General features: G+C 49.9%; 1 protein-coding gene across 1 annotated transcript in view; it reads right to left on the bottom strand.

Annotated features, from left to right (window-relative positions):
* SCARA5 (scavenger receptor class A member 5) overlaps nt 1-13,532 on the bottom strand; it is a 133,485-nt gene that overhangs the window by 38,140 nt on the left and 81,813 nt on the right. Inside the window, exons 5-6 of the mRNA XM_070794420.1 lie at nt 3,865-3,945; nt 1,035-1,133 (exon numbers count right to left, since the gene is read on the bottom strand). Of these exons, the coding sequence (XP_070650521.1) occupies nt 1,035-1,133; nt 3,865-3,945 (180 nt within the window). The remainder of the gene's footprint in view (nt 1-1,034; nt 1,134-3,864; nt 3,946-13,532) is intronic.

Raw genomic sequence — 13,532 nt, 5'->3', positions numbered from 1 at the left:
AGGATGTGCTCCAAAGTGTTTGCAGTAGTTACTCTGAAGAGTAAGCACCTAAGAGACCACGAAGGAGGGCACTCACTGTGTACTTTAGACTTTATGCATTTCTGTATTGTTGAATTGTTTTTAGTAAGCATGCGCTGCTTTTGTAATGTGTTTTAAAAATCAATTTTTAAAAATGTGGATATAAGAGGAAGGAAAACCTCAGTCTGTTTAATCACCAGGCAGAAAGTAAAATAAAAAATTCCCAGTGATCCAAGATCAACAGGTCATCCTTGATGTGGGGTGAGAACAAGGGAGGAGGCAAAGGCCAGGGAAAGAGTGTCAGATTTCTTCTTCTGCAATGGTGCTAGGAGGTTTGGAGACTCGAAATGAACATGCAAAGATGGGCTCCCCTGAAAATGAACAAGGTGACTATTAACATGAAGGAAAACAAGTCAGAAGAAACACTATTGACAGTGGAAATCTGAGAACTGTTTAAAGTTTTAACTATTTGGGGGACCAAAAGAATATGACAAACTGTAAGGAATCTGGCCGTCCTGGGGGCAGGGGCTAGCCTGGGTTTGCAGTCTCTGTTCTCCTGGCCCGGTTTCCTCTCATTACGTCACTGAACTGCAAGCACAGGAACACGCCCTTGCATTTCTATAGTGCTTTAGAATTTACTGCGTTTTCACTCATATGCATTCCATGTAACCCTCATGAGAGCCCTGTGAAATATGGCATCATGAGGATTTCTAGTTTGGGGATGCAGAAACTGATGATTAATGGGAATTCCCTGGTGGTTCAGTGGTTAGGACTCCATGCTTCCACTGCAGGGGGCATGGGTTCCATCCCTCATCCAGGAAGTAAGATCTCGCATGTCACGTGGCATGGCCAAAAGGAAGAAAAGAAGCAGATGCTTAAGGAGATTCAGTGACTTGCTCAAGGTCACTCAGCGGGTCAGTGGCAGAACCAGAATTTGAGCCCAGTCCATAGTCCAGTGCCCAAGTTGGTGTTCAGGGGCGGGTGGTAAGCAAGCATGCTCTGAGATGCAGTGTTACCTTTGAAGCCACGCATGCCCATTGGCCCAGTAGCTCCCAGCTTCCCTTCATCACCCTTGGGGCCGGGCAGTCCTGGGGTCCCTCTCTCCCCTGGCAGACCTAGGGGAGACAAGAAAGTTTTGGGGCCTCAGACTCAGAACTGGAAGGGCCCTCAGTGACCACTGTCTGGCTCAACCATGCATCTTCCTGTTGCCTCTGCTTCTTGATTTTTTTCAGTTAAAGATGCTGCAAAAACAGACCTCAAAAGGCCAACACAAACTCTCCCCGTCAGCACCTTTAACCCAATGAGTCTGGATCCCTCCCCAAGAAAGGTCCGAGTCTATTGTGAGCAATGTCGGAGGTGCCAAACTCATTTGGGCGAGCTCTCTTTAGCTTTACCTATGCTGGAGATTTAGATTTGCAAAAAAATCTTGAGCCTTTTGAATGTGCCAGGCACTTTCCTGAACGCTTTTTATTAAGTATCTTATTTAATTCTGCCCATAATCTGAGGTGTTATTCCACCTGTATTACCAATGAGAAAACTGAGGCCCAGAGAGGTGAGGCAACCTGCCCAAGGTCACACAGCAGACACTGTTGCAGACAGGATCTTAGCCCTAATGGGTTGGCTTCATCTCATGCTGGATGAAAAGGGCTTATTGGTACTTAGGGTAGGAAGAAGAGGAAATCACTCCTCATTCCATAGAAAAAAAAAATAGAAAGGTCCCTTCCCTGCAACAAACACAGGGAAGTGTAGAGAAGGGGATGGCAGGCTGACAAGGAGGGAGGAAGTCCAAAAGCTCAATAATTGGGGTGAGACAGGCTGTTGATCTATCAGGCCCCAGGGCTCCTGGCCCCAAGGCCCGTGACACCAGCTGCAGGTCACCATAGAGACCAGAAGTCAACAATTGCTTTTACCCAGTGAGGCCTCCACCCCTGGAGGCCTGACCTAAGCCCAAAGTTATCTCTGCAAAGCAGGGCACTCTGATTAACTAATTAATTGTTCTTTCCTGCTTTGAATGTTAGTTCGTTTTCTTTGACCTTTTTCCAAGACATGAAGAAATCTGCCTTTCACTTATGATTTCTCTACAGCAAACACCAAATGACCAGGGTCCCAAGAGGGTGGAAAGACCTCAGAAAAGGGCTTGATTCCTTTCCCCTCCGCCCCCTAACATAACATTCCTGTAGGCCAACAGCCCTGCTGTCATGGAATTCTGAATCTCATGCACGATATGCCCAGGGGTCCCCCATCCCATCACTGACTGAGGAAGAAAAAGACTGCTCTGGAAGCCCTTGGGGATCCTTAACTTCTGAGTTTAGGGAGCTGCGCTGAGAGGCGGAGGCCAGGAGTGAAGGCCAGGCTGTGAGCTCCGCCTCCACCAGCCTCTGCCTCCTCCCCTGTTTGCAGCCTCCTTAGAGATTTAGGAAGGAGAGGGTTTGGAGGTGTGATTCCTGACATAAATAAGCAGATACCTTTCCCCTGATAAGCCTCCTCTTTTCTTACATCACTTAGAATAGGGGTCCCCAACTTCCAGGATCTAATGCCTGATGATCTGAGGTGGAGCTGAAGTAATAATAATAGAAAAAAAGTGCACAGTAAATTTAAAGCACTTGACTCATCCCGAAACTATCTCCCCACCTCACCGTTCAAGGAAAAATTGTCTCCCATGAAATCGGTCCCTGGTGCCGAGAAGGTTGGGGACTGCTGACTTAGAAGACTCTAAGTGTGTGCATGCTCAGTCATTTCAGTTATGTTTGACTCTTTTCGACCTATGGACCATAGCCTTCCAGGCTTCTCTTGTCCATGGGATTCTCCAGGCAAGAATACCAGAGAGGGTTGCTGTGCCCTCCCCCTGGGGATCTTCCCAATCCAGGAAATCAAACTCATGTCTCCTTCGTCTCCTGCCCCCTGGGAAGCCCCAAGAAGACTCTACACTCTCCTAGAAAAATGCTGTTCACAGCAGAGGCTCCAGAATTGACAGGCTGGGATGCAAAGTTTGATAAGGCAATGGAACAGGAACTCCTGAGACAAGGCATGTAAGGAGAACACATTCTTTCCAGAAGGTCCCAAAGTACCCTCCCTGTCAGCTACTGGACCTTCCAGGCTGTCACTAGGGCAGGTAGCAGAGGGCAGGAGAGGATGGGTGTCTACTGACTGGGGTGGTTTCCGCAGAAGCAAGGGGTCAAGTGCTTGGGACCCAGGAAATGCCGACGGGGTGTGGCATACTTGAAGGGTTGCTCTGGATCAAAGGACGCCCTTGATTCCTTCTGATGATCCTGGTCTCAGGGGCCCTGACCTGGGGTTCAGGGAGCTGTAAGACTCCTGTGCACTCTTGTCCTTCAGATCCTGGTACTTTATATGGAAAAGGATTTGCTCCATCTTAGTGTTACACTACTTAAAAAATGTTTTAAGCTTTCCAAATCAGAAAGAACTTATATATTTTTTTAACTGACTTATATTAACAGCAAGGCTTTCCTGGTGACTCAGATGGTAAAGAATCCGCTTGCTACACGGAAGCCTGGGTTTGATCCCTGGGTGGGGAAGAGCTCCTGGAGGAAGGCATGGCAACCCACTTCAGTATTCTTACCTGGGAAATCCCATGGACAGAGGAGCTTGACAGCTACAGTCCACATGGTCACAAAGAGTCGGACACGACTGAGAGACTAAAACACACCACGTTACACCAACAACCTCTTAGTCTTTTAACAGAACAGGGCGTCTGAAGCTGAGTCAATTGGGGACTGTCCTGAGAGCCCCATCACCGACATCAACAATAAAACAGAAAGTCAGGGATGGATGGGAGAGCCCCTTCCCTTCCTGGTATGTCCAGGTCCCTCCCGGGGCCTCCATTACCTCGAAGTCCAGGTAGTCCTGGGATTCCAGGCTCGCCTTCTTTCCCTGCATCCCCCGGATCACCTTTGGGGCCCGGTGGTCCTGAAAGGGTGACAAACGGCACTCAGGTTAGAGGACGGCTTTCTGGAGCAGGTCGCCTGCCGAGGAAACAAAAACCCCCTCTGCGGAGCTTCCCTGGTGGGTCAGCTGTTAAGAATCTGTCTTGTGATGCAGCCACACGGGTTTGATTCCTGGTCAGGGAACTAAGGTTCCACATGATGCAGAGCAGCTAAGCCCTCAGGCCACAACTACGGAGCCCACAGGCCACAGTGAAAGATTCCGTGTGCTGCAACTAAGACCCGATGCAGCCAAATAAATATTAAAAAGAAAAAAACCCCTCACTCCTACAGAAAGGAAGTGTCAAAAATATGCTTTGGAGGCACATGGGGCTCTACTTAGTCCACCTTTGTATGTGTGTGTGTTGTGGGTGGGGGAGGCAGAAATCGGGGAAACCTTCCTGGAAGAAGTAACATCCACAGTGAAACTGCAAGGAGGAACAGAAGTGGCTAAGTAAAGGGAGGAGTGGGAGTGTGTTATGGACTGAATGTCTGTGGCTCCCTCATCCCAACATCAAAGGTATGTGTTGAAGCCCTACCCTCCTATGTGATGGTATTTGGAGTTGGGGCCTTTTGGGAGGTGATTAAGGTTAGATGAAGTCATGAGGGTGGGGGTGGGGCCCCCATAATGGGATTAGTGCCCTTATAAGAAGAGACCTCTGAGAGCAGTCTCTCTCCCTCCCTTCCTCACACTTGTACTGGCAAGCATGCTTTCTCTGCTATAGGAGGATGTGGCAAGAAGGCAGCCATTGCCAGGATGAAGGCTTGCATCTGAACCCAATCCTGGTCTCAGACTTCCAACTTCCAGAACTGTGAGAAGGAAAACTCTGCCTTTTAAGCCACCCACCCAGTCTGTGGTATTGTTGTTTAGTTGCTATGTTCTGATTCTCTGTGATCCCATGGACTACAGCCCGCCAGGCTTCTCTGTCCATGGGATTTCCCAGGCAAGAATACTGGAGTGGGTTGCCATTTCCTTCTCCAGGGGATCTTCCCGACTCAGGGATCAAACCCAAGTCTCCTGAATTGGCAGCTGGATTCTTTATCACTGAACCACCAGGGAAGCCCATGGTATTGTTATAACAGCCTTAACTATCTAAGACACAGTGAAAGGGGAAAGTTTCAGGCAGAGAGAACAATCCCCATAAGAGCTTAAAGATCTGTGAGAGTTGGTAGGATTGGAAGCCAGGGGGACACATGATGGGGTAAGAAGGATGAGAAAGTAGAGGGTCTCTGAGGCCTGGTGCAAGTGTTGAACTTGACCCCGAGGGCACCAGAAGCCACAGGAGGGACCTGAAATACAAGTGTGGCCAGATCTGCACACAAGGAAGAGTGCTCGGGCTGCGGTGTTGGAAAAGGGATGGGAACAGGGGGAAATAAAGGCAGGGAGGCTAAGGAGGAGGTTGCACCCAGCTGAGAGGTAGGGGAGCCCTGAATTAGGGAAGTAGCCATGAGGAGGGATGTCAGTGGCTGTTAAGAAGTAGAAGAGACAGACCTTGGCTAATGTAGGTGAAAGCAGAGGAGGCAGCCAGGATCAGGTTCAGATTTCTAGCTTGAGCACCTGGATGGAAGAAGGGGTTTCTAAATGCTCCCTGGTGGGGCCTCCTTCCACGGTGAGGCTCCAGCATGGCAGGGATTCTAGCCTGTGTGATCTGACTCAGTCCACACATTCTGGGTTCAGATGACCACACAGCCAGCTAATGAGTGAGGGAGCCGTGGATCAGCTCAGGGCTGTCTGGCCCCATCAACCCGGCCTCGCTCATCATGCGAGACGTCACATCATTCCCAGAAGAGACCTGTCCCTTCATGCCCTGCAGCCTGCTATTCCCAGGCTGGTGAGCCAGGGGGCCCTCCCCATCAATCTCCTATCACTACCTGCCCCACCAAGGCTGCTCATTGCCACTCTCGTGGCCAAGCCTTCTCTGATCCATCATTCCTGCCACATGTGGGCAGGGCCTGTTTGAACACATGTCCTTGATACAATCTGATGCTTATCCCACACTGCCATGTCCTGTAGTCACAAGTGTACATGTTCTCTTTTTCCCAAGAAAATGGCCAGCTCCCTGAGACAGGACCACACCCTTGGCATCCCTGTACTGGCTGTGAAGACCCAGATTCTAAACTCTCCATTCTGGCTGCTCAGTGAGACAAAAAAGAGGACCAAGGAAAATGCCCCAGCTGTACTGCGCTGGGTCAAACTGTCCCTGCCAATTTCAGGTCCACCCGGGATCTCAGAATACGACTTTCTTTGAAAAGAGAGTCTTGGCTGCTGTAATTAATTAAAATGAGGTCAGACTGGAGTAGGGTGGGTCCTAACCCAATTTCTGGTGTCCTGACAGACAGACACACGGGCAGAAGGCCAGGTGACCATGGAGGCCGAGGTTGGAATGACGCGTCTACAGGCCAAGGAACACCACGGATAGCCAGCAACATCAGAAGTAGAGAAAGAGGCCAAGAAAGATCCTCCCCCAGAGCTTTTAGAGGGAGGATGGTCCTGTGCACACCTGGATCTCAGACTTCCAGCCTGCGGAACAGTGAGAGAATCGATTTCTGTTGTTTCAAGTCACCCAGGGGCCTCCCTGGTGGCTCAGTGGTAAAGAACCCTCCTGCCAATGCAGGAGACTTGGCTTCAATCCCTGGATCAAGAAGATCCCCTGGAGGAGGAAATGGCAACCCACTCCAGTATTCTTGCCTGGGAAATCCCATGGACAGAGGAGCCTGGTGGGCTACAGTCCATGGGGTCGCAAAGAGTTGGACATAACTGAGTAAACAACAAAAAGCCACCCAAGTTGTGCTGCTCTGCCATGCAGCCCTAGGAAACCGAAACATGTATACTCGCCCCCTAGCAGTCATGCTTGCTCAATAAATACTTGCCGAATGAACGAGTATATGAGATCAGAGGGTGTTAAGACACACAAAACAGCCAGGCGGCCAAGATCAAGATGTACTGATACATTCCCAAAGTTGGCACTGTCCTCAGACCCTAACCAAAGTTGACAGCGGTTTAAGAATCCAATGCATTGAGAACAGAGGAAAAAAGGAATCAACAATTGAAAAGTGCACAGATCATTAAACAAGGCATGGATCATGTGAGGAGGACCGCGGTTTGTAATCATCTTCCTCTCTTCACCAGGGCTTCCCTGGTGGCTTGGCCGGTAAAGAATCCGCCTGCAATGTGGGAGACCTGGGTTCGATCCCTGGGTTAGGAAGATCCCCTGGAGAAGGGAGCGGCTACTACTACTATCTACTCCAGTACTCTGGCCTGGAGAAACCTATGGACTGTACAGTCCAAGGGGTCGCTAAGAGGCGGACACGACTGATCCACTTTCACTCCTCTTTTATAGGAAGAAAAACAAAGTAAGACTGGCCATGGGGACCTCAGCTTCCAGACAATAGGACCGAGACACCACACCTGTCGGGAACACGCCTAAGATTATACTGCAGAGAAAGAGAGCGGGAAGAAGCAAGTGAGCTTTATAATGCCCACGCCAGCAATCCCCCGGCCAGGTCAAGGCTGCAGCAAAGGTTGCTGACAGCAGTTCCTGAATCTCTGTCATCACAGTCACAGGGCTGTCACCCTCTCCTGCCCCCAGACCACTCCACCCCTTCTCACTCTTCCCTGCTCCTTCCTGCCCTCCTTCCTGCCCTAGGAAACTCAGCACCCTGGGCTCAACCAGGTCACTGATGCTAGAGACCACGTCCTCCATTTCTTCTATTCACTCCAAGGTGGGTGTGACCCAACACATGGACCTTCCCAGCAGTAGTTCTAGCAAAAACAGGATGCTATCTCTTGGACTAACTCTGATGGAGAGGCATCAAGGAGACAGACATCACTCGGAAGGTGGGATTTGAGGATGGAGATCTTGGGTTCAAATTCTGGGTCTGTAAAATCTAAGTAGAAATTCCTTCCTCAGGTATTTGCAGTGAGGAGTAAGGGAACTCAGTGACATGGTGGATATAAACGGGCTTGAGAACCTGTGAGTGGCAAGAATGTCCTGACCACTTGTACCCTACTCTTCAAAATGCTTCATCAGAACTATGCTGAGATTACTGAGGATGGCTATTAGAATAGCCCCATCTGAAACCCCCCTGCCAGTTCAATAAGAGCCAGATTCTAAAAATATCCTACACGTGGATAGAGTTTTTAAGATACAACTAAGTGCTTAGTGTGGGCTTCCCTGGAGGCTCAGTGGTAGAGAATCTGCCTGCCAATGTCTGGGTTGGGAAGATCCCCTGGAGAAGGAAATGGCAATCCACTCCAGTATTCTTGCTTGGGGAATCTCATGGACAGAGGAGCCTGGTGGGCTATACTCCATGAAGTCGTGACGAGCCAGACATGACTGAGAGACTAAACAACAACAGCAAGTGGTTAGTGAAGACCTTTACTAGAGATTAACTGGGAAGAAGCAAGGGTGGCTAGTAAAGGCAGGTGCTGATTTCCAGGGCTTAGTCGTGTCCTCGGGTGGTACTAGCCAGGCTGACTCAGAGGAGCCTGGAATGTGGCCAGTCTGGGTCTCAAGGGGCCAGGCTGTCTGGAGCTCTGAGGACCAAGCACTTCTTCAAATCAGCGCTGACTGCTGGTGATGCATTCTTGAGATCTATTTGTTCCTGTTCAGTCGCTAAGTCATGCCTGATTCTTTGCGACCCCATGGACTGCAGCACACCAGGCCTCCCTGTCCCTAACCAGCTCCCAGAGTGTGCCCAAGTTCATGTCTACTGAGTCAGTGATGCCATCCCACCGTCTCATCCCGTTACTTCCTTCTCCTCCTGCCCTCAATCTTTCTCAGCATCAAGGTCTCCTCCAATGAGTCAGCTCTTTGCATTAGGTGACCAAAGTATTGGAGTTTCAGTTTCAGCATCAGTCCTTCCAATGAACACCCAGGACTGATCTCCTTTAGGGTGGACTGGTTTGATCTCCCTGCTGTCCAAGGGACTCTCAAGAGTCTTCTCCAACACCACAGTTCAAAAGCATCAATTCTTCGATGCTCAGGCTTCTTTACAGTCCAACTCTCACACCCGTACATGACTACTGAAAACCTAACTCAGGATCTGACTACTCAGGACCTGACTTGATGTCATGTTCTCCGGAAGCCAGGCTGACAATCTGGAGCTTGCTTGGACTCCTCCCTTTCCTCTGCCCCACCCCCTTCACGGCTCTCATCCAGGTGATTCCCGAGGCTTGTCTCTCCCTCCTTCCTTCCTGTCTCCTTCATAGGGGTGGAGCCCTTTCTGGCTCCAGCTTCTCTCAATGACCCACTGTTGCTGTCCAATTGATCCCATCAAAATCAGGTGAACTCAGAGCCCTCGGAAGCCCCTCACACTACAACGAGCAGCCCTCTCTGTTGGAGACTCCTGCAAATCATTCCCAACCTGACCCCTTCTGCAAACTCACAGTCTGATGCTTCTCGATACAAACTCTCCTCCACCTCAGCCAAAGCTTTCTCCTCATGGTGTCCCCAAATACTAGCCAAGTCCTTTCCCTTCTCAGAGGCCCGTCGCTCTCAGCTCTGAAGCTCACCTTCACACTCACCCCTCTGATCTCAGAGGGCACCAGGGCGGAACCCCCACATCTCAGAGCTGGGAGGAGCCACGAGCATCACTGTGCACAGATTCCCCAGGGAAGCATCCAAGACTGGACAGGCCACCCTGTATCCACGTGCCTGTCACTGTCACTCCTCTCAGACTGTGGTCCCCAAGGAGAAGAGGCCTACCTGTGGGGCTAGAGCCCCGCTCTCCATGGCCCTGGGCCCCACACAGCATCCAGCACATGAGTGAGATTCAAGGAATGACTTCTGGGGAGTCATGGAAGCTGCTATATGGTGTAAGCCATCCCAGTGGTCCCTGCATGAGCATTGTTTTTAATTTTATTGTAGTATAGTTGATTTATAATGCTGTGCTAGTTTCTTCTATTTAGCAAAGTGACTCAGTTATATATCTATAATATTTTTATATTTACAATATGCCGACAAAGTCTGTCTAGTCAAAACTATGGTTTTTCCAGTGGTCATATATGGATGTGAGAGTTGGACTATAAAGAAGGCTGAACACTGACAGGATCAATCAGACAGCAACAGTGGGAAAGAGAGAGAAGCTGGAGCCAGGAAGGGAGGCCGGGAGGACCCCGATGAGGGAGGCAGTGAGGAAGGAGGGAGAGACAAGCCTCGGGAATCACCTGGATGAGAGCCGTGAAGGGGGTTGGGGCAGAGGAAAGGGAGGAGTCCAAGCAAGCTCCAGATTGTCAGCCTGGCTTCCGGAGAACATGACATCAAGTCAGGTCCTGAGTAGTCAGATCCTGAGTTAGGTTTTCAGTAGTCATGTACGGGTCTGAGAGTTGGACTGTAAAGAAAGCTGAGCATTGAAGAATCGATGCTTTTGAACTGTGGTGTTGGAGAAGACTCTTGAGAGTCCCTTGGACCGCAAGGAGATCAAACCAGTCCATCCTAAAGGAAATCAGTCCTGAATATTCACTGGAAGGACAGATGCTGAAGTTGAAACTCCAACACTTTGGCCACCTGATGCGAAGAACTGACTCACTGGAAAAGACCCTGATGCTGGGAAAGACTGAAGGCAGGAGGAGATGGGGACGACAGAGGGAGAGATGGTTGGATGGCATCACTGACTCAATGGACATGAGTTTGAGCAAGCTCTGGAAGATAGTGAAGGACAGGGAAGCCTGGCGTGCTGCAGTTCATGGGGTCACAGTCGGACACAACTTAGTGACTGACCTGAACTGATATATTTCATACTTTCCATTACAGTTTACCACAGGATACTGAATATAGTTCCTGTGCTACAGAGTAGGCCCATGCTGTTTATCCATTCTATACCTAATACTTCTCATCTGCTAATCCCAAACTCCCAATCCATCCCTCCCTGCCTCCCCCTCCCCCGGGCAACCACAAGTCTGTCCTCTGTATCTCCGAGTCTGTTTCTGTTTCATAGACATGTTGATCCGTATCATACTTCAGATTCCACATGTAAGTGACATCATATGATATTTGTCTTTCTCTGTCTGATTTACTTAGTATGATCATCTCTAGGCCCATTCATGTTCCTGCAAATGCATTTTTTCATTTTCTTTGAGTAACATTCGGATGAGTTTTAAGATTCTCACCATCTACGCCATCTCATCTTTTCTATCACTGGAGCAGGTCGGAAAAGAGGTAAGCTGGGACAGGAGGAGCAGAGTCCACTTCTCCTCAATCATAGGAACAGACCAGAGTCCCTCACTGTGCTTCTGGCCTGGTGTCAACATTCTTCTCCCAGCTCCTGCCACAGAGGACAGGGGAAGTGGGAGCAGAGCAGTCCCATGCCTAGGTCCCTGTCTGTCCACCGGTCTAGCCCACCCCCCAGCGCAATTCCGCACTCACCCGACTGCCCTGAGCCGCTTCAGCTGGAAGCATCTCCAGCTCAGAACAAAGGATTTGGGGACTGGGGAGAAGGCCTTCCCCTGGTGGCACAGATGGTAAAGAATCCGCCTGCAAGGTGGGAGACCTGGGTTTGATCCCTGGGTCGGGAAGATCCCATGGAGGAGGATACGGCTACCCACTCCAGTATTCTTGCCTGGACAACCCCATGGACAGAGAAGACTGGCAGGCGACAGTTCACGGGGTCACGAAGAGTCGGACACAACTGAGCGACTGAGCACGCACGCACACTGGGCAGAAACACCAGGATTCTTCTGAGGATCAGCCATCGGGAAGGGAAAGACAATTCATTCTCCCTTCCCGGATCCTGGAATGAGAGATGCAGTGGGGGACCCGTGGGTGCTGGAATCTAGACAATGACCTGCCAAGAACAAATGTTCACTGATAGCTGATGCGGCAGGCCTGAAGCCAGCGAAACAGTGACCCGAGACTGTAATGTAAACACTCCAGCAGAAGTATGCTAATCCCAGGCCAGCTGCTGGAGGTGGGGTCCCGCAAGTAATGGCTCTGCTTCCACTTCCCTGATGTCACTGGGGCTCTGGATTCTCGTCACTGACGTTTACACTGACATTTTACACTGTCGTGAGCTCTCGAGCCTCATTTCGTGCACCCTCTCTGGGGCCCCAAGTATATGCACCAGGCTGTGGCCAGCCTGCAAAGCCAGCTTTCCCCAGAGCCTCAGGCAAAGGGGCAGTGGGCAAGGCTGGGTGCAACCAATGACTTCCACAGCATGCATTCCCCTCCTGTCCCAGCAGGACCTCACCTCACCTGTGCTCTGACCTGTTCCAATGAAACAGAGACGATGAGACAGTGACAGTGTGAAAGAGGAGAAGCTTAAAGCTCATTCAAGGGACTTCCCTGGTGGTCCAGTGGTTAAGAATCCGCCTGCCAACGCAGGGGACATGCATTCAATCCCTGGTATGGGAACAAAGATCCCACATGTCACAGGGCAGCTAAGCCCGTGTGTCACAACTACTGAAGCCCCTGCACCCTAGAACCTGTGCTCCAAACAAGAGAAGCCACATGAGAAACTCACCCACTGCGACTAGAGAAAGACTGCACACAGCAACGAAGAGCCTACAGAAGACGCAGGGTAGTCAAAAATAAATAAATTCTTAAAAAAAAAAAGAAAGCTCATTCAAATATTATCTGCACACTCCATTCCCCTCCCAGCAGAGTTGGATGTGGAAGGTGAAACAATAGAGCCCCCTGCCACTCGCTGTGAGGGGAGGTGGAGACACAGTCCCTACATATGAATATTTGTTGAATGGGACTCTCTACTAGATGGTCTATTTTTTTCCTTGAAAAAGCAGCCCACAGATAAGTATGCTTTGCCAACTTGCTTTCATGAATTGAGAGATGAATTTTCTAGCCCAGCAGGGCCACTGGCTGGGGATTTGATGTCAGCAGGTCATTTCTCTGCTCTGAGCTTCCAGGGCCTTAACTACAAAACGAGGGATGGGCTAGTTGATTTCAGAGCCCATCTGTCACTCTAACCTTCTGGGAGTCTACGAACATCCATGTAGCGAACAGAGCCTACTGCAGCTGAACACGTGGCTGCAGAGTCTTGCCGTCAGGCCCCTGCTCACACACTACCCCTCCTGGGAGCCTCCCCTCTCTGGTTAGCTTTCCTTCTCCTGGAACACCTCGCCTGCCTGATCATCTAGGTTCTCTGCTTCTTTCAGCACCGCAGAGAGATTTCAACAGACCTGATCAGTGCTGAGAACGCAAAGCAGGAAACAGAGAGCACCACGGTGAATGTACACAAAAGACAAGCCAGAGGCAAAACCCGTAGAAAACTGTGGAACAAAGTGAGAGAATGCAACCATTTGGGGTCATGCTCAAGAATAACATAAACAAGTTCATATATATAAAAATATACACAGTGGAGCATTTGTGGATTCTGAGCCAGGAAAAGGCAGAGTGGGAGGGTGTGCGGTGTGTGTCTGTGTTTAAAGACTGAGTGGAACTGAACAAAACTAGTCAACAAAAGCCACTCAGACCACAATATACAAATTCAGCAAAGCTTATCTGCTAAAAATCCCTTATCCAAAAGCCAGGGTAGAGTTTTGTGTTGTTGCAGTTACATGGTAATTATATTCCGCTATGCCAAAGGGAACTCTCTTTAATCACACCATTTGGGTCCCCA

The sequence above is a fragment of the Bos indicus genome, chromosome 8 (genome assembly GCF_029378745.1).
Source record: "Bos indicus isolate NIAB-ARS_2022 breed Sahiwal x Tharparkar chromosome 8, NIAB-ARS_B.indTharparkar_mat_pri_1.0, whole genome shotgun sequence".
NCBI lineage: Eukaryota > Metazoa > Chordata > Mammalia > Artiodactyla > Bovidae > Bos > Bos indicus.
This window is presented reverse-complemented; position numbering and strand designations above follow the sequence as displayed.